The sequence below is a fragment of the Vicugna pacos genome, chromosome 16 (assembly GCF_048564905.1).
Source record: "Vicugna pacos chromosome 16, VicPac4, whole genome shotgun sequence".
Taxonomy (NCBI): Eukaryota; Metazoa; Chordata; class Mammalia; order Artiodactyla; family Camelidae; genus Vicugna; species Vicugna pacos.
The window spans coordinates 13,629,741-13,652,942 of NC_133002.1; the positions used below are offsets into that span (position 1 = coordinate 13,629,741).

General features: G+C 42.6%; 1 protein-coding gene and 1 long non-coding RNA gene across 2 annotated transcripts in view; one reads left to right on the forward strand and one right to left on the reverse strand.

Annotated features, from left to right (window-relative positions):
• SHISA6 (shisa family member 6) overlaps nt 1–23,202 on the forward strand; it is a 227,078-nt gene that overhangs the window by 199,288 nt on the left and 4,588 nt on the right. Inside the window, exon 5 of the mRNA XM_072940757.1 lies at nt 20,947–21,003. Coding sequence (XP_072796858.1) covers nt 20,947–21,003 — 57 coding nt within the window. The remainder of the gene's footprint in view (nt 1–20,946; nt 21,004–23,202) is intronic.
• Nucleotides 14,934–23,202, reverse strand: part of LOC140686485 (uncharacterized) — a 36,490-nt gene continuing 28,221 nt past the window's right edge. Inside the window, exons 2-3 of the long non-coding RNA XR_012060339.1 lie at nt 15,486–15,576; nt 14,934–15,079 (exon numbers count right to left, since the gene is read on the reverse strand). This is a non-coding gene — a long non-coding RNA (uncharacterized lncRNA). The remainder of the gene's footprint in view (nt 15,080–15,485; nt 15,577–23,202) is intronic.

Sequence of the window (23,202 nt, forward strand, 5' to 3'; positions counted from 1 at the left end):
TGGATCTATGCCATTCTTTCTGGCAGTGATTACTCAGAAAGACCAATTTTCTCATCAGGTTATTCCTAATTTAATAATCTAATAAACAGGGTCAAAAAAATTCATTCAGTTTAAAAAGAATGGCTATCCTCCTCATCTCAACATGGGTAAAAATGCCTGCGAACAAGTCATCCAACAGTAGACCCACAGCAGTAAGAAACACAGCGGAATTGAAACCAATTTACTCAGCCGGAGAGTGCCACCAGCTCCTGCAGCAGTATCACAGTGCGGTTTTTATATTTCCATCCAAACCAACCATCTATGTGGCCACCTACTGAGTAACCCTTACCCGGTTCCTGCCCCCGTGCCCATCAAATCCATACGGAATCTCTTAATTTTCTGTGTAGAGTTCCTCAGAGAACCGGAAGACATGTAAAAACACAGATGGACATTTGCACTGCTAGATATTCATATATTTAAAGGTAAAGTTAAAATTTAAGGATCAGAACAGTGTGAGAGTGGTAGCAAAAAGACAGAATGGAATTTCATGGGTGATGAATTCTGGGTGCCATGGAAGCAGCACTGAGACACAGACATTTGGAGGAAGTAAGTGCTCACTTAATAATAAAGAACATGCAGTAGGCATGAGGCCAGCTTTACCTCATGGTCTAGCTTAGTTCTCTGTTTTCTTTTATATTCAACTGCTGCTTAATATTTTATAACATAGATTCCTAGTCAAAATCTTGATTTCCCCTAGTTGCTCCTCTCCTATCAAAATATCCTCAAAGCTACTGAACCATTTCTGGATGGAAGCTTGCAGACAGTTCACCCTGCAGACCTCTCATTGGGCAACCCCCTCTTTCTGTCGTTACTCTGAACAGCCTGTGTGCTTAGCCGGACAAATACGCCCGCTTCCTTGATGGATAATTATTTGGTACAGGATTAAGATGGATTTGCATAACAGTGAGGAAAGGCTGTGTTGGACTCAATAGTTAACTACTTTAAAACAAATTAAATTCTTATCTCATGACATAACACAATACACTCCATGTATACACAAGATTAAAACACCAAAAGTGAAACCATAAAGAATAGAAAATCAATATTTGTGCCATCTGGGAGCAGGAGTGATCTCTGAACACATCTCAACACCAGGCCCAGGGTCTGTGCTCCGGAACTGCCTTTCGAATTATAAATTAGCAGACTGCTAAAGAGGCAAAACACAAGGAAAATACAGATAAGTTTGACTGCATTTAAATTTAAGATATTTGTGAGTCAAAAAATTAAAAGACAAATGATTTTTAAAAATTGGGGGAAATGTAACGTGTAATAGATGTGGAAGCAGTGTCCTATCTATATGTAGAATTCTTTTAAAAAATTTTAGAAGCTAAAAAAGATCATCATGGGGAGAGGGTATAGCTCAAGTGGTAGAGCACATACTTAGCATGCACAAAGTCCTGGTTCCAGTCCCCAGTACCTCCTCCAGATATAAATAAATAAACCTAATTACTTCCCCTTCATTAAAAAAAAAAAGAGAAAAAAAAACATTAAAAAGATGATCACACCAATGGGGGAGAAATGAGCAAAAGAAACTATCAAACATGGTCAAATACATATCAAAGATATTTTGCTGTCAAACATAGGAGAAATTTAAAAAATGACTGATCTCACTGGTAATCAATGAAATCCAAGCTCTCAACTTGGCAAAGACTACTCCCCCCTAAGAAGGAAAAGATAATACCCACGCAAGACAGAGCGAGGGGGAAATGGACAGTCGAAAGACGGAGCCATCCGCGCAACATTTCTGACAAGAAATTAAACCAAAACCTTCAAAATGACATTCCCTCTACTCTAGAAATTCTGATTCTAGAGATCATTCCTAGGGAAAAACAATGAAGACTTGCACAGAGCTGTGCAGAGGTTCTAAAATATTGTTTATAATGCCATTGGGATCGAAACAACTTCAATATCTAACAATAGGGCACTGGTGAAAAACAGAAAGGCCCACCGCCACCGATTATGACCCTGGTCCACATGGCTCAATCCTGAGCTTCTACTTACAGTCATGGTGGAATAGTTCATTACTGACTTTGAAAAATACCCCCAGTATTTCATCACTGAAAAGTCCCATCACAAAACAGTTTGTTCAGCATTATCCCATGTTTCGGGTGGAGAGAAATAAGACATCTTTTTTTTCAAAAGTGTTACTCAGAATTTTCTACCTTATACACAGAAGAAGCACTTTATGCCTATGCATAGGGTGCATTATTGTTTTTTAAAGAAACAATGACAAACACTTTACCTTGCAAACAGAATAAAAAAAATTACTGATGTTGGAAACTGAAAACATCTCAACCACTAAGCAGTTTGTCTACTATTTTTATATGATTACCAAAAATGACCCAAATAGAGCCCTTTTATTGCCTCTCTTTTTGGTGATGTGAGCATACATGAGACAGGTTAACCCGGGGGATGCTGGCAGAGTGATGGGAACCACAGCTGGGACCAGACAGATGTCTTTTTTTTAGTTCATTTTTATTTTCTAGTTTTTCAACAAAGACATGTGCTAATTACATAGTTTTTTTTTTAATTAAAGCCAGTAACAGCTGGAGTTGTTTTCAAAGGGGAGACACAGACACCCCTCACCGGGTCTTCCAGGAGCTCAGGAAAGGGGCACAGAAGTGGGATGTTTCCTCCGAGTCCCTCATACTTTATCACACCTGAAGGAAGGTCTCAGAACGCCATGGTATCAAGTTCTAGCAGCATCACTGATGTGCCTGTTGTCAAGGCCAGTCGCTTATTTAAGATGTTCTCCCTTGCCAAAGGCTGTGCATACTTATAAGGGAAAGAAGCAGTGTGTGCGTTTTCCACAAACAAAGCGAGGAAATATTTCCTAGCGAGGCAGTGGATGTTTGTTATCTTCCTGTAATATTCATAGGGCCAGGATTCCCAGGAGACCAGTAGAATCTGCTCAGTTGTCTTAGTAACTGGTCTGAGTAGGAAGCGCCCCTGACAGGACCGACTGTGCAGTATCAGAGAACAAAGCAGCAGCTCAGGTCTGGTCGGCGAGGGTCAGGAGGGTGCCTCTGCAGCCCACTGGCTGGGTTACCAGCCGGTGCCCTCACCAATAGCCACGTGACCTGGGCGAGTTACTGCTCTGCGCCTCAGTTTTCTCATCTGCAAAATGGGGATAAGACTAATTCCCCCCTCCCAGGAGTTGCTGTAAAGATGGAATAGAGTAATACATATACAGAACCTAGACAATGCCTACGGTTTACTGAGTCTCTTACATTCATAACATTGGCACCAATCAGTGGCTCCAGGCATCCATGCCCTTCTCCGTCCGACCACGGCTTTTTCTTTTTTCACTTTATTCCAGCCTCTGGAGGCTTCCCACCACACATATCCTAATTCTCAGCACAGAATGATTTCCAGGATCTCCCCTGAGTATCATCCAAGGGAGCTCCACATCCTTCTCCACTGGGCACAGGGATAACTGAAAATGGGAATATTGTTGTGGGTGAAGGTGCCCTTCCTGGTGGAGGTGGGGAACAGGACACAGCATCTTTCCACCTTTCCCCATCCTCACATTTTACTTAAAGCCTCAAACAGAGACTCCCTCGGGGATCTAAGAGACGCAGGTGTGGATAGCGGCTTGGGTTGTGAGCTCTGCCTGTCAGTCCATCAGTGAGACAAGCACTGAAGCCAACAAGCAGCAGGAACAAGTCCTCCAATGCAGAAATGCAATGGAGTATTTATTATCAGCCCCCTTTACACCTTCCACCTGGCCCTTTGCTCATTAAGCACAAAGATCATACATCATAGAGACCTCCGTCTGGAAGTAATCTCAGGCTGATTCAGCGCCCATCACCTCCCATCTGCATTTCTGCAGTAGCCTCCTGTCTGAGTCCCTTCACTCTAACAAATTACCATTGACTGAGTGGCTTATAAACAGCAGAGATTGATTTCCCACAGTTCTGGAGGCTGGGAGTCTGGCAGTCAGGGTGACAGCATGGTTGGGTTCCAGTGAGAGCCCTCTTGTGGGTTGCAGGCTGTCAGCTTCTTGTGGTGCCCTCGTCAGGCAGAAAAAGGGCTGGAGAGCTCTGTGGGGTCTCTTTGATAAGGACACAAATCCCATCCATGAGGGCCCCACCCTCGTGACCTAATTACCTTCCAAAGGCCCCACCTCCAAATGCTATCACGTTGGGGGTCAGATTTTAACATGTGCATTTTGAGGGTGCAAACACTCAGCCCATAACACCTGCAAACTGATTTCCCTTCCCCATTCTAGTCATTCTCAGTGATCAGGCCTTTGTCATATCACCTTCATGTCTGGGAACAAACACTCTGACTCTGGTAAAGCCAGAGTCTCCATCTAGCTTTCTTCTACCACCTTTCTTGCTCTCTTCCCCAGCCCACACCTTCTAACCCTCTGTCCTGCAAGTTCCACCCTCGCTCTTTATTCCTGGCTTTCCTTTACATGAAATAAGTGCCTTCCTCTGATTTCCCATCTCCCGGTCCAAAATCAAGTCTCTTTTGTAGCCTTGTTCAAGGTTGACCTTCTTTATGAAGCCTTCCTTAATTAGACTCTACAAAAATTTTCAAAATATTTTGTGGACCCTCTGCAATTACATATACATGTATTTACTATTTCATTCAAAAATATCAAAATATCTACTGAACACCTACTGTGCGCAAGTAGGATTGTGTCAGATCCACCCCCATGTCTCCCCAAGTGCCCAGCATGAGGGGGGACTCATCTGTTCATCCAATAGATGCTGCCTGAGTGAAAGCACCATGTTAAACAACCTGGGAGATATTGAGTCCTCTATCACTCAACATTGAGACACTTACAACGCGACAGAAGATACAAGGTACACATACACGGAATTATAACACAAGTAGAAAGTGGCAAGTGCCCCCAGAAATGATAAAGCATAAGGGGGTTCACAGTGAGGAGAGAGCACCTGCAGCTGAAGGGACTGGAGAAGGCGGCAGGGGAAGAGGTAGTTTTTTCGCTGACTTTGAAGGATGGATAACAATTGAGCAATAGCCAAGGGGATAGAGACGTTCCAGGAATGCAGGAAATTGCTCCATCGTGTGTAGATGGAACTCGGCGGAGAGGCCAGCAAGATGCTGTGTGCTGGGACCATTCTAAGGAGGTCACTTGCAGGAAAGCAGGCATGGGAGGGCAGGGGACCCTCACCGTTCCAAAGCTCCGCATAATGGTCCCCAGAAGAAGAGCACTCACTGCCTGAATTCCTGGCCTCCTATGTCCCTGGCAGCCTGGCTGGCTTCTGCTAAGCTGCATGCACTGATTGGATGATGCTTTGTAGGTGAAGGAACAGAAGGGCTGCAATGAGAAGCCAGAAGATTGTTGTCAATGAGGAGGTACAGGACAAGGAAGAGCTGCCTGCTCTGGGTTGAGTCGGGGGTAGCCTTCATAGGGCTGGGTGGGGTGGGTGCTAGAATGGGTCCTGTGGGTTAGAAATTATATGAGATGGTCTCCAAGTATTCGCCATTTATCACCAGTTTGCAAAGAAGAGAACCTAGATCCCCCTAGAAACTCAGTTCAGCTCTGTAGTTGAGTCTATTTGCACATTCTAGCAAAAGAGCAGCACGCTGTAGAGTTCAAGGGCACTGTGACTGGATTCTTTCGATGTGAGTTTGAATCCGGGTTCAGCCACTTATATGCTGTGTGATCTTGGGCAACTCAATTGTCATCAATAAAATGTGAACGACCTCACAGAATTATTGTGAGGCTTCAGTGACATGATACTTGCAGGTCACTTAGCACAGTAAGTGCCTGACCCAACAAATGGTACCTAACAGGAAAAAAGGGGATTGTCTTTGCACAAACACAGTGAAACTCCACATATGCTGGGAATTGTAACAATGCTCATGGTTTCTTGGGCCAGGCATGAGGCTTTGAATGACCTCCAGTTGGCACTGTAATGTAAAGAACACATGTGAAGATTAAAAATGGGCCCAGATCACAAAAAAATTTTTCACTTCTTAAAGGGAAATATAGTGCTATGTCAGGCACACTCAGAGCTCATAGCAGTTACGGGATAAATGGAGATCCTCTGGTGACCCACTTTTTATTTGGGATATTTTGGGGTTTCCCCAAAGACTACATGCCCTCTAAATATTAATCATCGCTCTGTTCTAGTTATTTCAACTGGAGTCACCTTTTGTAATATTGAGCCACTTGGTGTCACCCAGTAGATGGGTTGAGGACCCAGATCAAGCTCAGGAAATTGTAGGATGGGGTGCCAATGGGTGGAGGTGAGAAGGGTCTGGAATTTGCCAGAGAGTCTCGCAACAATCCCACCTTTGAGGGACCATCATAGGCCTTCAACCTCCTCAGGGAGCCCATCTGACATGCCAGCTTGGCCCCGTATCAGAGGCCAAGATCATGCCACCCTCCTGCCCTCCCCCAGAGCCCCCTCATCCCACACCTGGTACCCACACCCCATCCCGCTCCAAGTCATTCCAGGGCAGCCCAAGGTTGACTCTCCATGAGTGAGATTTAAATAGCTCTCCAGAATATGCTCAAGTCTATACTGCCAGGGGGATGATTAGTCCCCTGGAGCGGAGGGGACAGTAAATACTCTTTTGCGGTGATGACAGTAACCGCTAGCAGAACAAACACCGCTTGAGGCCTCTGGGCCCAGAGGAGCCCGAGCACTCCTGGAGAACGAATCCTGGCAGGTGGCAGGCAGCTCTCCCAGGGAGACCTGAGTCTGTCTTTTGAAGCGAATCTGGCAGAAGCACATTGTTTTCCTGTATGGGCGTGACAACCCATGTGACGCTGGTATTTTTTCAGGCAGCATTGGAAGTGAAAATCCTTGCCAGAAGTGGGGAAGTGGGGCAGGCCCACCGGGAAGGGGCTCACACAGGGCCAGGCTCTCAGGGGTGGGACCCAGAGGACCCTGGGTGGAAGCCTCAGAAGAGGAGACGCCTGAGGCAGAGAAGGGAGAACGGCCAAGAGCATAGGGATGGATGACCTCACAATGTCACTGGCCACCAACCAGTCATCTTGGGAGCAATCCCACCTTCTGACACCATGATTCACAGGCCTGCCCCTCTGCATCCACCTTTCCACGCCACCATGATGAAGAGGATTGTGCCGGACGCATTAGAATGGCAATGAATCCTCAAGAAGAAGTGCGAGAGCGGTGGGGAAGGAGGGGTGCCTGACTGCTCCACACACGCATGTAAATATTACAACCCGCAGACTTGGCTACGGGCCCAGAAAACCTGCGTCTCTGAGCTGAAGAAGAGGGAGAGAACAAGAAGAAAGCAGGATGGGCAACCGGGTATCATCGCCATGGCCTCGTGCCCATTCTCCATCATTTACTCATTCATTTATCATTCGAAAAATTGCACTAGGGCCTCAGGGCGCCTGCTCAGGGAGCACTGTGTTAAAGTAAACACAAAAGAAGAAGAATGATCATTCACCACCTCCATCCATGTTCAGTGTTTTCAGAGCTGGGGAGAAGTGCCTTACATGCAGAAGTATTTAATCAAAGAGAGAATGACTGAGACAGAGAAGTAAACCAGTGAAATAATACACAATTAGGCACCAAAAGCAAATGGTGGCAGTAACAAAGGCTCTGGGTATCAGAAGGGCAAGGAACATCACTGTGCCCTGCAGGACCCAACGATGACTTTACGGAGATGCAACTGGAGTTCTGTCCTCAAAGACTGGAAGGGTTTGGAGGAAGTGAGGAGGGAAAGAGAGATCTAGGTGGAAGGTGCTTCTGAGCAAAGCACTGAGGCGGTGACGGGGGTTGGGAACAGCGGAGGGAAACCCAGTCAACGTAAGACACTGGTGTGTTGGGTGAGATGAAATGGGCCTAAACCATGGGCAGCTTGGAAAATGCAGTGACCTCTGCATCATTTCTCGAAGTGTGGTCCAGATTCCAGCTGCAGACGTAGGATGCTTTTAAAAATGCTAATTCCTGGGGCCAGTCTCACGTCCTCTAAATTATAATTCATGGGATGGGGGAAGGGCTCAGAATTTTTTAAAAAATTAGTTTCTCAGGAGATGCTTGGGTATAATAGTTCAAAGTCTTTGGTGTCAGGCATTTAAGCTTTCACCTAGTGGTAGTTTGTAATAATTAAAGGCTAAAGGCCAGGATGAAATTAGCATTTAAGAAAGACTATTAATATACTACTCAGCCATAAAAAAGAATGAGATTTTGCCCTTTGCAGCAACAGGGATGGACTTGGACGGCATGATGCTCAGTGAAATAAGTCAGAGGAAGATAAATACTGCATGAGATCGCCTATCTGTGGAATCTAAAAAATACAACCAACTAGTGAATATCACATAAAAGAGGCAGACTCACAGATACGGAGAACAAACTAGTGGTTACCAGTGGGGAAGTGGGGAGGGGCAATATAGGGGTGAGGGAGGGGGAGGTACAAACTCCTGGGTTCAAGATAGGCTGAAAGGATGTATTGTACAACACGGGGAACATAGCTGATATTCTGTAATAATTGTAAATGGAAAGTAACCTTTAAAAACTGTATAAAATTTTTTTAAAAATTTAAAAGACAGACTATTCTAGCAAAGTGCACAAGGTGAACCCAAATGGGCAAAGACTGGAGGCAGAGTGGAAATCAAGAGGCTATTGTAGCATTCATTTCCAGGGTGTGGTGATGAGCCCTGAGACTTGAGAATCTATAAACCGTATGCACATTACATCTTTGTTTTGTACTCTCAAGATCCCGTGGATCTAGTCATTGTTTATGACTTTGGATATTATTTGCACCCTGCAACCTTCCTGTGACTCACTAACCGGAAATTGCTTTTGCTACATCTATCACTGAGTTCACACCAGAAATGTTCAGCACCAACCAAATCAGTCCTCTTCTCTTCCACCCACCGCCCTTCAAATATGCACATAAGCAAACACACAGATGCAGCAACGGACGCATACACACGCAAGCACGCAGTTTATCTGCTCCACAGACAAAACTAGCCACTTCCCTTCACTGTGGAACCAGACATCACTGTGAGGAAACCCAGCGTCAGCTCCAGCAGCTTCCACAGCTGCAGAGGTGGGGGAGGACACTCAGATTCTAAGAGACCTGTACACCGCTGATGGCCCACATGCTCTCTGCGGGCTGAGGGCCCCCCACTTTGCTTCTCTGCTTCCTTCAAGCAGCCTTGGAACTCCAATGGAAATTGTTTTGTCGCTTTATAGTCTTGTCAGCATATCGATCCCTGAGTCCTGAGCGCTAATTAATTGTTATGTTATCCAGCTCAATCCATCAGGAGGCGGACGGCCCTGACTGGGCACAGTGCCAAGGCCCCAGAGTCCCTGAAGGAGCAGGGGGAGGGGGAGACTGGTAATTGAGGGAGTGGAGATGCGATCCGTTGATAAGTCTAAGGAGAGACAGGATGCCAAATCCAACAGACTGTCTACAATCAGTCTAGAGAGGAGCTCCAGGCAAATTCGTGGAATCCTTATCCTCCCTACTCTTTGTACATCTCAGATTCTGCTCTTGACTCTTCCACATCAACACCGAGCTGCCCACACACCCCAAAACTCCATCCATCACCTAGATCACCATCTGCCCAAACGCCCCCAGACCATCTTCAGAATGTAGTAGGGTGGCGTTTATCAGAAGGAGTTGGTAAGTCTGTGCTGGACAGTTTGACCCTCTATGTTGACTCCTCACCCAACTCAGTCTCCCGGGGGCTGACCTTTATGGATTGCTTCAGTGGGATATTTTGTTCCGAGGATGTTAGTTGGGTTTGGTAAACGGGAAATCCTGGAAAGAGAGCAAAGGGATGGAGGAGAGAAGTTGGGATACTTGTTTCCCAGGCTACCTTCTAGTACATTCATGGGGGACTGGCTTTGTCCCTCAACCAAAGGTCAGGGGCCTCTCTACACAGCTCCCTCTCACTTTGTGCTGCTGAAGCCACTCCCTTCGTTCACACCAGTCAGGCCAGGTTTGGATAAAGTCCCCCACTCTTACTAGATCCAGGGCTCTGTACTGTCCCTCATGGGTTTCTTATGTCCTGCTCACACCTTTGAAAATGATTCCGTTACTAAAGTCTCTTTAAAATATCCAGTTGGATGTGGATCTGTCCTGTCTGCAGCCTGACTGTTAGGTGAAAAAAAATCGTCAGAATGACTAACACAGTGGGTTATTTATGGCTAGAGTTCTCGGAGCTTTTAACACGCATGGTGAATATCCAAGAGGAAGCATACAGTGTGTAGAATCCAAAGCTTATTTGACCCAGTACCGCTCTCCATTTTCCTCCCATCCCTAGAGTTCAGAGTAAGCATTTCAGGAAAGCCAGATGTACACTGACAGCCAAGTACATACATCTAGCAAAGAGGGGCAGTGCCACCAGAGAACACACGGCTCTTTGGGACCTCTGCTGGAGAACACAAGGCAGTCTCTGTAAGCAGCACACAAACTCTCAGACAATGATGCACCACGAAAGAACTTGTAAGACCTAGCCCTTTGTCTGCCACCAACCTTGCGATCTTGGGCAGGTCACTTGACTTGTCTGGGCCTCTTTTCTCATCTGTAAAACGAGACACTGAGCTTGACCAGCAGATTGTAAACTTGTGGACCCTGGAACTGTTTCTCCAGATGAAATCTTTGGTACAAGCCCAATACAGAAGACAGATGGAAACCAGGCTGCTCTGGGTGAGGTCAGGGTCAGGGCGACACTGCCGAAACTTCGCCCACCAGACCGTGTCTCTCATACAGCAGCCCTGGAGGCAAGTCCAAGGAACCCACAAGATTTCTTGGAGCTAGTCTTGGAAACATTGTTCTAGAGGGGCCCATACGTGCCTGCTTTGATGTGGGCACCAGGTGGTTTTTACCGGAATTGGTGTTGCCCCCTCCCTTCCAGAAGAGATAAAGGGACCACTGAGCCTTGCACTTCTGGCAAAGCCCACAAAATGCCCTGTGTAGAATTTTTCTCTTTATTTCTGAAAGTATGTCAGCTTTTAAGCAACAAGGAATCCCCTTTATCTCAGGGTAAAGGAATGTGGGAGCCTGTTATACCCTTCTAGGAAGTGTCTTCAATACCAAATGACTTTCCCAGCCAATATTCTAACTATTAAAATGTGTGAATGAGTCTGAAATCTGGACACGATCTCATTCTCCCGAGGTACAAAATGTTCAGCCCAAAATGTATTTGGGGTTTCATCAAAAGGTTTGAAGACACCGTTAAGCCCCCTCGAGCCAAAGCTCCCCTTTCTTCCCGACCTCCCTCCAGCATCTGTTTTGCTGAGCGCTGAGGTCTCCAGGCTACTAGGAAGACTCCATAAGCCTGGCAGAGAAACAGGGAGCAGGGGTGTGATCAGAGAAAGTATCGCAAAACCTGGATGAGGCTAGCCACAGCCCGGTGAGAAGGTGAGCAAATCCTCTCCTCATAAAACAACTACAAAGCTGGACAGAGTTGATACAAACAGCCATTTCAGTGCTCTGGAAATTGACCAAAAAGCATACAACACTCTGAGAAGGGTTTATGTGCAGAAAATCTCTGAGGAGTATGTGACACTGCTGCCCAGAACCCCTCCCAGCCTCCCCCCAGATCGCTCGTCACAGAGGGGTAGGCTATGAGCACCGGCAGCTGGGCTATGCTAGGTCAGCAGGGACTCACCACGTACAGAGGAGCAGCAACATGATTAATGCTGACTTCTCATCTGAAGCGATGGAGGCCAGAGGCACTTGGGAAGAACTATTTGAAGTATTTCCAACTTAGGAGAGACCTAAAAGAAAAACTATCAACCAAGAATTCTATATTCAGCAAAATTAACCTTCAAAAGTGAAGGTGAAATGAAGACATTCTCAGATAAACAAAGACTGAGAAAGGTCTTTGATAGCAGACTTGACTTGCAAGAAATACTAAAGAAACTTCCTGGGCTGAAAGGAAACGGGGAGCAATTCAAATTCACGGGAAGAAACGTAAAACATCAGAAACGATAAATATGCGGTTAATGTGAGAGACTCAACACAAACACTTTTCTCTTGCCTTCTCTCAACTTTTTGAAAAGACATACAATTTTATAAATAATTTTAATGCTGTGTCATTGGATATAACATATATACAGATATCAGAATAGAGGATACCAGTTGTACATCCATTTTTGTTCCCCTGGTTTCTGCTGCATGTGCAATAAATCCAGTTTGAAGTGTCAAAAAAAAGGGAATGGATGATAAGCAGATAGGTAGGTAAGTAGATAGACAGATAATATATGACAATGATAGTAAAATATGGGCAGGTTCGTTGGAGCAGTATTGGGGAAAGTTTCCATGTACTACTGGAAATAAGGTAGTTCTAAAGATTAAAAAGGTGCGTGGCTGTGTACTAAAGAGCAAAGATGTATACTATAATCCCTAGAGCAACTACTGAGAAAATAACTTTTAAAATACAGTAAAAAATGTCAAAGGAATTAAACAGTACAATATAAATAGAGACCTGTTATGCTCATGAGTTGAAAGATTCAACAGAGCAAACATGACAATTCTCTCCAAATAATATACAGATTTAACACAATTCCTATCAACACCTTCACAAGATTTTTTTTAGATACAGACAATATTATTCTAAAATTTATGTGGAAAGGCAGAAAAGCTAGAATAGCTAAAATAATTTTTAAAAGGAAAAACAAAGTGGAGGGGATCAGTCTACTCAATTTCAAGAAATATCAAGTAGTCACAATAATCAAGACTGGCTGGTATTGGCAGAGGAATAGACATGTAGATCAACGGAACAGAGCAGAAAACCCAGAAACAAACCCACACAAATGTGTCCACCTGATTTTTTGACAAATGAGCAAAAGCAATTAAGTGAAGGAAAGAGAGCCTTTTCAAAATATGATGCTGAAGCAATTGAATATCTGATCTGCAACCCAAAAACAAACAACAACAACAAGAAACCCTCAATATAAGTCTCATATCTTATGTAGAAATTAACTCTAAATGGATCATGACTTCAATGTAAATATAAAACATCTAGGGGAAAAAGGAGAAAATCTTTGGGACCTAGGGCAAGGAAAAGAGTTTTTAGACCCAAAACCAAAGCACAATCTATAAAAGAAAAAACAAGATAAATTGGACTTCATCAAAATGTAAAGTTTTATTCTGCAAAAGACCCTGTTAAAAGGATGACATGATAAGCTATAGATTAGGAGAAAATATTTACAAACCATATATCCTTTGCAAATAACTATTATGTGGCATATAGAAAGAATCCCCCAAATTTAACAGGAAAATGCAAACAATCTGATTAGAAAGTGAGCAAAAGCAATCAATATGTCACTGAAGAAGATATACAGATGAAAAATATGCATATGAAAACATCATTAGCCATTAGGGGAATGCAAATCAAAGCCACAATGAGATATCACCACATAGCTATCATGGCTGAAAATGGCTAAAATAAAAAAATGACAACAACGCTAAATGCTGGCAAGGATGTGGAGAAACTGGATCACTCATTAATTCCTGGTGGGAATGTAAAATGGTCTAGCACTCTGGAAAACAGCCTGGCAGGTTCTTAAAAAACAAAACGTAGCTACTATATGGTCCAGCAACTGCACTCCTAAGCATCTATCCCAGATAAATAAAGACTTATTTGGACACATAAGCCTTCACATGAATGTTTATAGCAGCTCTATTCATAATATCACAAAACCAAAAACAAGCCAGATGTCCTTCAACAGATGAATAGTTAAATGGTGGTGCATCCATACCACAGAATATTTACTACTCTGAAATTAAAAAACAAAAGAATCAACTATTGATGAATTCCTGGATGAGTCTCCAGAGAACTATGCTTGATGAAAAAAATCCAGTCCAAAAGGTTACACACTGTATGAATCCATGCATATAACACTTTCAAAATGACAAAATTATAGAAATGATGGACAGGTTAAGGGTTGCTAGGGGTTAATGTCGGGGGAATGCAGAAAGGAAGTGGGTGCAGCTTTAAAAGGGTAACATGAGGAATCCGCCTAGTGATGGAGGTGTTCTGTACCTTGACTGTATCAATGTCAGTATTCTCGGGTTTTTTTAAATTTTTATTGCTATTTTTATTCATATTTTTAATATCAAAAGGGGATAAATGAGAAATTTTCATGTTATAATGATTTTGTTTCCCTATGGGAACTTATAATTATGGGATTACAATGACAAATATTTGAAAAAAGAAATACTCCATATTATTTTTCTCATCTAAGCATTATGTATGTCACATTATATATAATACATATATGATATTTTACTTTTTATGTTGCTAATTCAATTTAGTTTTATTGTTATTATTTTATTTTATTATTTTTTTAACATTTTTTATTGACTTATAATCATTTTACAATGTTGTGTCAAATTCCACTGTTCAGCACAATTTTTCAGTCATTCATGGACATATACACACTCATTGTCACATTTTTTTCTCTGTGAGTTATCATAACATTTTGTGTATATTTCCCTGTGCTATACAGTGTAATCTTGTTTATCTATTCTACAATTTTGAAATCCCAGTCTATCCCTTCCCACCCTCCACCCCCCTGAAAAAATGCTCAATATCACTAATTATCAGAGAAATGCAAATCAAAACTACAATGAGGTATCACCTCACACCAGTCAGAATGGCCGTCGTTCAAAAATCCACAAATGACAAATGCTGGAGAGGCTGTGGAGAAAGGGGAACCCTCCTACACTGCTGGTGGGAATGCAGTTTGGTGCAGCCACTATGGAAGACAGTGTGGAGATTCCTCAAAAGACTAGGAATAGACTTACCATATGACCCAGGAATCCCACTCCTGGGCTTGTATCCAGAAGGAAATCTACTTCAGGATGACACCTGCACCCCAATGTTCATAGCAGCACTATTTACAATAGCCAAAACATGGAAACAGCCTAAATGTCCATCAACAGGTGACTGGATAAAGAAGAGGTGGTATATTTATACAATGGAATACTACTCAGCCATAAAAACCGACAACATAATGCCATTTGCAGCAACATGGATGCTCCTGGAGAATGTCATTCTGAGTGAAGTAAGCCAGAAAGAGAAAGAAAAATACCATATGAGATCGCTCATATGTGGAATCTAAAAAACAAAAACAAACAAACAAACAAAAACAAAGCGTAAATACAGGACAGAAATAGACTCACAGACAGATAATACAGTATTCCGGTTTTGATACAGTACTATAGTTTTGCAAAATGTTACCTCTCGGGAAACTGGCTATGGGTACAAGATATCTGTATGGTTTCTTATAGTTGCATGTGAATCTACAATGATCTCAAACCAAAAATTTTAATTTTCGAAAACCATCCAATAATGGCAACATTTATTTTGCTTATAAATCTCCAATCTGGGCAAGGCTCAGTGGGTATAGCTCATCTCTGATCCACCTGTGTTAACTTGGGCAGCTACAAGTCTGGAGGCTGGAATCATCTGAAGTCTTGCTCACTCACGTGTCTAGTAGTTGATGCTGGTGGTTTATGGTTACCTTAGCTGGAGCTGTCAGCCCTTAGATGCAGCCTTTGCACGTGGCCTGGGCTTCCTTACAGTATGGTGGCTGGGATTCAAGGTTGAGTGTGCTGAAAGAGAGAGAACCCCTTATGATGTTTGGCAGCCTATCTGTGGAAGGCACACAGTATTACTTCTGTGGCACGGTGCTCATTGAGGCAGTCACAAAGGCCCTCCAGTTTTAAGGAGAAGATATTCTATCTAATAGGGGAAATGGGAAGATTTGGGGCGAACATGTGGTAAGATACAATGTGCCACAGTCCCTAAAGACCGACCTTCTCTCTTACAAGTCTACAAGACTAGCCATGGCTACCTAGTTTACATGTCATGGGGCCAGCCATGCAGAGAGATCAAATCTCTCTCTTTTAATGGTTCCTAATTTCTGGAGAAGGAGCTCTAGTTGGCCCAGGTATTTGACCAGTGAGGTAGTCACACCTGGTCAAGCCAACCATGAGCTAGAATTTGAGCTGGGTAGAGGGGAGTGGGGTCATATCACATACACACAACTGTAACAGGGAGATAGGAGGACAGTTTCCTATACTGTAGGAGGCAGGACAGTCTTATGAGCAGGAGGACTCCCTGTTAGCTATCAAGGCAACCCAGAATGTGCCGAATTGCATAGGTAAATGTTCTTAAAATTGTATGTTTCTGTCAAGAGACAAGCATAAAACAACATGGCACAGAAAGGTTAGATATAAAAGGATAGGTGAAGCTTATCAGGCAAATGCAAACAAAGAGAAAGCTGGGTTGGCAATATAAATATCAGATCAAGAGGACTTAAAGGCAAAAAAAAAGGCATTAAATAAGACAGAAAGGGTTATTTGATGTTGATAAAGGATACAAGCCACAAAGAAAACATAAGCACCATGAGGTTTTTATGCTGAATAAGGTAACTATGAAATATATAAAACCAATTCTATAACAAATAGAAAGAGAAAATGACAGGAACACAACAGTAGCAGGAGACCTGGATCCACCTCCCTCAGTCTCTGACAGATTAAGTAGGCAAAGAATGAATTAGGGTAGAGAGGAACTGAATAATGCATTTCATGTGTCTGATTTAATAGATATATGTCAATGTCATACTCTACAAGAAGAAAATATACCTTTTCTCTACATACTCATGAAACAGTCACAAAAATTGATCCTATATTAGCCCACAAAGGAAATCTCAATAAATTCCAAAAAGCAGAAATTGTACAGGCCCTGCTCCCTGACCACAATACAATAAAACAGAAAATTAATGGCGAAAGTTCAAACCAACAAACCCAAACACTTTGAAATTTGACAACACTTGCTAAAGAAATCTTGGGTCAGAGAGGAAATCAAGGCTGTAATTACAGATCATTTAGGACTTAACAGCAATAAGAATATTGCATATCACGCTCGTGGGATAGCGCCAGAGACAAATGCAGAGCTAAAGACCTTATGTTATTGACAGAAAAGAGTAAAAAGAAGTGGACTAAAGATTCCAGCTCAAAAATCAGCAAACGATAACAAACCAAACCAGAGAAAACTAGGAGGCAGAAATTAACAAATCCAAAAGCATAAAATAATGATTTAAAGGGGAAAAAAAGAACTAGTATGTAAAGAGAACCTTTTCCAAATATGATGCTGAAGCAATTGAACATCTGATCTGCAAACAGAAACCAAATAACCACAAACCCTCAACGCAAGTCTCACACCTTATGTAGAAAGGAACTCTAAATGGATCATGGACTTAAATGTAAATACAAAACATCTAGGGGAAAAGAGGTAGTTCTTTGAAAAAGAAAAATAATGTGAATAAATTGCTAATCCAGAAAATATTAACCCAGAACACTAAGAATGAGCAAAGGAATATAATTTCATATAGAGAGGGTTTTTTTTTTTTTTAGGAAATGCTACAGTTTTAAGCCAATAAAGTTTTCAATGTTCAATGGATTTAAGAAAAATAGAAATTACGAACTGAATTTAGAATTAGAAAATGTGAATGAATCAGTATGCAAGGAAAATGCTGCCAAGCACAAGAGGCCGTGTACAGAACGGTTATGGATGTGGGTTCTAGTGCCAGCCTGCCTGGATTTGCATCCCAGCTTCCCCTGTTGGGCAAATTACTCAACCTCTTCAAACCTCAGTTTCCTTAACGCTAAACTGCTGAGGATAACAGCATCCATCTCCCCAAGCTGTTGTGCAGGCAGCGAAATAACGAGCCAAGCCTCTACCACAGCGCAAACAGAAGGACTCCCCAAAAGATACCGGGCATTTTTATCATTGCTTTCCTTTAAACTTCCAAAGAACAGATATCTCAGGTGCTCTGTTAATAGTTTCAAGGCATACAGAAAAGTGAACCCTAGGCACTTACACAACATCCTTATCTTGATACAAAATCCTGACATGTTAGCACACAAAAATGCAAATTTTCTTTCTGAATACATAGGAATTAAATAAAATGTATGCAAATGGAATCCAGTGTTGTAATGAAAGAATAAGACACAAAAATCAAATAAGATATTTCCTAGGGATAGACGAATAGTTCAGTATGAGGAAATCCATTAATCCAATTCATCACATCGCCTGGCAACTGGCAGTGTGCTGACCAGGAAACGCTGCTTTTAGTTATTTGCCTAAAGAAATAAGACATGGAGAAAAAGTGTGTTCAAGGTTGTTTGGTGTAAATTCATTGAATTTTTAAACAATCTAAATACACATTAATAGGTTAATAGGGGAATGTTTATATACATAAATAAGCATTATGCTTAAACTATATTTGGAAGCATACAGTAGACTATTCTATAGAAAGGGCTCTGAAATCATATAAAAGACCATTTTAAAACATGAAAATATATTCAAGATGCATTGTCCATTAAGTATAAAGGAAACAGATTAAAAGCAGTATATGCTTACTTACATATGTGGAAACTACACATATTTATCTCTGTGTGTGTATGTACATATATGTATGAAAATTTAGGTTGTTTCTCATGCATTTGTTATTTTGTACAAGTGTGAGGATCAAATTACCATATTTTTCTCCATGTTAAGTATTGTACTCTTGAGTCTCACTTGTGCAAAATGAGAAATACAAATGGTTATTCACTGCAGTATCACATGTGCATGTGTGTGTGTGTATGTAAACATACACGTAGTAATTTATGGGGGAGGGAGACAAAGAAAATAGCAAAGTGTCATAATGGTTATTTTAGGACTTTTAATTTCCATTTCTTTACTTTACATTTTTTCCCTTAATGCCAATGTAGGAAAAAAATCAAACGTTAGCAAAACATCTGAAGTGAGATTCAAACAAAAGGAAAAGCACTGCACTTGTAAACAAAATAACTAAATTCAAGACATTTATCCTGTTTGTAAAGTCACCTGGAAAAAAAAAAAAAGAACTGCTTCAAATGAGATATTGAAGATTTTTTTTTTACAGTCTCTGGAATCTGGTAGGCCAATAATATATATTATTCACATGAAAATCATTGTGAGGATTAGTTTAAAAAAATGTATGTGAATGTGTTTAGCACAGAGCCTGGAGCACAACTGGTTACCAAGAATTATTAAGTGAACCGGAGTCATCTCCCTTTCCTGGTGACACCTAGATTCTGAAATGGAAGATGAGAAGTCTATCTCTAATTGCCACTCTCCACCATTTAACCTGGGTTCTCCCATTTCCTGCAACTGTTTATTTGACGCCGCCATATTGCTTAAAAATAAATAAACCAAAAAAATAACAAAAACAACCAAAAGCAATGAAACTGGCTTTCTCCTTGTCTCTGGAAGACAGGCAGAACAAATCTATCTTCCCTTTACCTCTCTTTCTGGATTCTCTCTTCTGGCTTAAATCCAGTCTGGGGTTGAACTGATTCAGTGTTTGGCAAATGGTTTTTCCCTGGATATAACTTAATATTCTGTTTTGGGAAGGGAGAATATCTTCATGTGAGAAATGCTGGCTTACTACCCAAACCCACACCTCACTGGATAGTGTCCATGACTATTGAAAGACCCTGGTTTAAATCAAAAGAATGATATAATAATTCCATTGGTATGGGAAATTTTGTCTGGTAGGAGTGAGTACACGGGATGATTTGTCTTGGAAATGGCCTGAGACTCGAGCTAAGAGAAACCTGGACAAAAAGATATACTATGGGCCTAGATTTAGGGGATGGCCACAGGAACAGGATTTGGGGACTCACTGGATATGGAGGATAAAGGGAGGGAAATGGTGAGCCCACGGAACATTAGTACCATGGACAGCGCTTGAGCACTGATGAACAAAATGATGAGCTCACTTTGGGACTTAATGGTTTGGACTAAGAGCAGGCATTTCACCGGGATGCCCATAAGCAGTTTAAAATCTAACCCTGCGGATGAGACGTACCTCATGCTAGGGGTATAGACTTGAGACTTATCAATTCGGACAAGAAGGTAAGGCCCAAGTCTTTGTAAAGACACCTAAGCCTTATGGAGCAGTGGTATTCAGAGAACAGAAAAGAAAAAGGGATCTAGTGAAGGAGCTTGAGAATGAGTAGCCAGCATGTATAGTGCCAAGGGTAGGGAATGAAAGCAGATCTAGCCCTGAGAGGATGGCAGGGCTGTGACCCATGGTTTAGATAAGTTAAAGCTAAGACCTCTTGCCTCCTCTTTCCCTTGCTTTAGTTGAAATAAGATGCATGCACCAACAAAAAACAAAAATATAACATTGAATTGAAGCAATAATACAACGTTGACCTGTGCTTTAGTGGTAAGCCAAATCTTCATGCAGTTTTAGAAGCCCTTAGAATGCCTTGAACTCCTGGCTTTAGTAAGTATGACTATTAATTTTGTGGCTTGTTCAATCTAGGTGGACTTTTTCCATTATTAACTAAAACAAATGATTTGGAAATATTGGGCTGTGCCACTTACAGGCAGGACAGAGCCTAGAACCCAGGGCTCCAGATCCCAGGTAGTAGACAGTTCAAGACAGCTTGTCACATCTCAGGATGCACCCAGACACCTGTGTATAAAGACCCGGGACAAATCAGAGCTTCATAAGGTGTAAGCACCTTAAGTTAGAGCATCCTCTTCCTGGCTAACCCCCTTCCCCAACAAAAGATCTCATTCTTTTGCTCAATCCTCTACCCTACGTATGTATATTTGCCAAAGGCCCCCTACTCTCCATCCTTTTCTCCTCCACCCACCTCCACCCCCAAAAAGCCTCTACTGCTGGTCAGCCAGATCCACTGATGTGGGTGGGTCACCATGGTGATGGAGGAAGCTCTGATGCAGAAGGAGAGAGACACGAACAGCAGAGGAAGGGCCCTGCCCTTCATGTTTCTAGGGCATCCAAAGACCCAGACATTTTAGAAGTGTTTCCTTTGTCTCAGAGAAGCACAGCAGAGGTCAAGAGAGGTGCTGCTGTGTTGGAGAGATCATGGAATTTCTGAATTCTTCTTTAAAAATTTCTTTTCTGTGATTTTCAGGTGATCATCAGTATAACCATCCGATTTTAAGCAGCGCCACCCAGACCCCTACACATGGTGAGAGATGACTGAGAGTGTTCTGCATTCCATCCTCATTCAAAGTGGCTCTACCCTAACTACTGATGCCTATCAGGGCATCAAACATCTGGGCACTGGCTCACTGAAGTGAAGGAGGTGTAAGGAGCCAGGTGCCTCCCTGCTGCAGGGCCACCATGCCTCACTCTCACTTGTAGACCATTGTCCCCTGAGTGTCTGTCTTTGATTACAGAGTGATCTTCCACCATGAAAGGGGAAGAGTAAGCCCCTTTCCTAACCCATATCATCTGCAACCTAGATCACTTCTTGCAGCCATAAATTCCATGTCCACAGCAAAGAGTGAACACTCTCCTTCGCCCAAGGCTACTTGCGGTACCATTTAGGAATGATACGAGATGTAGAAAACTTTATCAGTCTTCCCCAAACTAATTACGATGTGATAAAACTCAAAACCAAACTGAATAATTTGTGCGTTGGCCTCTAAGCAGGGGCAGAAACTGAAAGTTGCAGACGACAGTTGTGTCAGAATAGTGCCAAAGTGTTACAAAACCACGATCTTCCCTTAGGTTTTTACAGCCTCCCCACCCCGATTGTAACTTAACATTTGGAACTGCAGTGGGAAAATATTTTTGGTACATGCTCAAAACGTGATAGCACATTAGACAGTCATGTAAATTGGGAACTATCAGTCATTCTTCTCTCTTTGCTGTGAAAGAGTGGAAATGTCATTAAAGTTTAGTGAGAGAGAAGCTCAAAACAAAGATAAATTCTGCAGTTCATCTGGCAGAGAGACCCACCACGCTCATATCAGATTACGCTCTGCTTCAGCATTATAATTCAGAGGAAAAAAGTGGACTATTTTGATGTTCCCTTCCAGTGCTAGGCTTCTGGTAGAAATATGAGATGAAGGCAACAGTTTAATAAGACATTTCAGGCTGAGAGGTCTAAGAAGAATTAGAACTGGGAGAAATCAGAGATGAGTTAAAAGAAACTGATAGAAGTGGTGATGCTGACAGTGAGCATAGAGAGAGGGGTTCAGATATGAAACATTTTGGAGAAAGAATTGGGAGGACTCAGTTACTAACTGACTATGGCTGATAAGAGTCGATTATGAGTAAGATGGAGAGCCATGATCCATTAGAAGAATGAAGGGTCTTATTAACACACTCTAAGAAATCAGGAAAGCAGCCAGTGTCCTAGGGATGGAGCTATTGATGGTGAGTTTGGATCTGGTCACCTAGAGTCACATATAACAAAAGGATTTGCAAGAAAAATCACTCAACAGGCAGTTAGAAATGCAGATATGAAGTCTGGAGGGAGATGGCAGCTGAAGATGTAAGTTATGCTTTGGGAGCAGTAACAGAAGCCCTGGGAGTAGGGGCAATCTGTGCAAGAAGGCTGAAAGAGAAAAGCAGAAGGCAGAAGCAGAGAGCCTGGGGGAAGCCCATGGTGATGAAGCAGCAGCAGGAAGAGAAGCCAGAAAAGGCAAGCGAGGAGCACTGCGCTCACTCAGGAACATTCTGAAAGAACAACTATGAGCTGGTTTCCCCGGGAGAAGCCAACACAAGCACAGTCTCTTGGATACAAAGGGAGGAACCATTCTTCCCTCCTCCTCTTCCTATTTTCTTTTCCACCTGGTGTGGAGAGATGAGGGAAGCTGAGACTGGGTCCCTGCCCGTGAACAGCTCACAGCCTAGTGGAAGCAGGGTTTCCTCTGTATTCCTCCCTTGGATGTTTCACTTTTCCCAGGAGCTGGCAGAACGACTATCAAGAGAGGAGGTGGCCTGTGTCTACTTGATTAGCCAATGAACATTAATTGGATCCTTACTTGGGGTCAAGCACTATGAAGGCATCAGAAAAATTGGGAAGCAAGACTTGTGGTCTTAAGGAGATTGCCATCTTTGGAGATCAACAAGACCAGCTCCGGTCAAATGACGAGAGGCCACATAGACACTAAACGGGGTGGCACTGACTGGAAGAGCAATAGGGGATGAGGACCAGATAGCACTCCAGGCTGAAGAGATGTGACACTGTCACAGCAAAGAGTCTTGAGGGAAAGGAGAATCTGGACAAAGGAAGAGTAAGAAAGGGCATTGCAATAGGAGAGAGAGCATGAGCAAGGGGGTAGGGGCAGATGTGGTGGAGACAGGAAGCAAGGACGGGCCAGCCTTGGCTCAGTGGTATGTTTTGGAGAACAGTGAGGAGTAAGAACATCCAGAA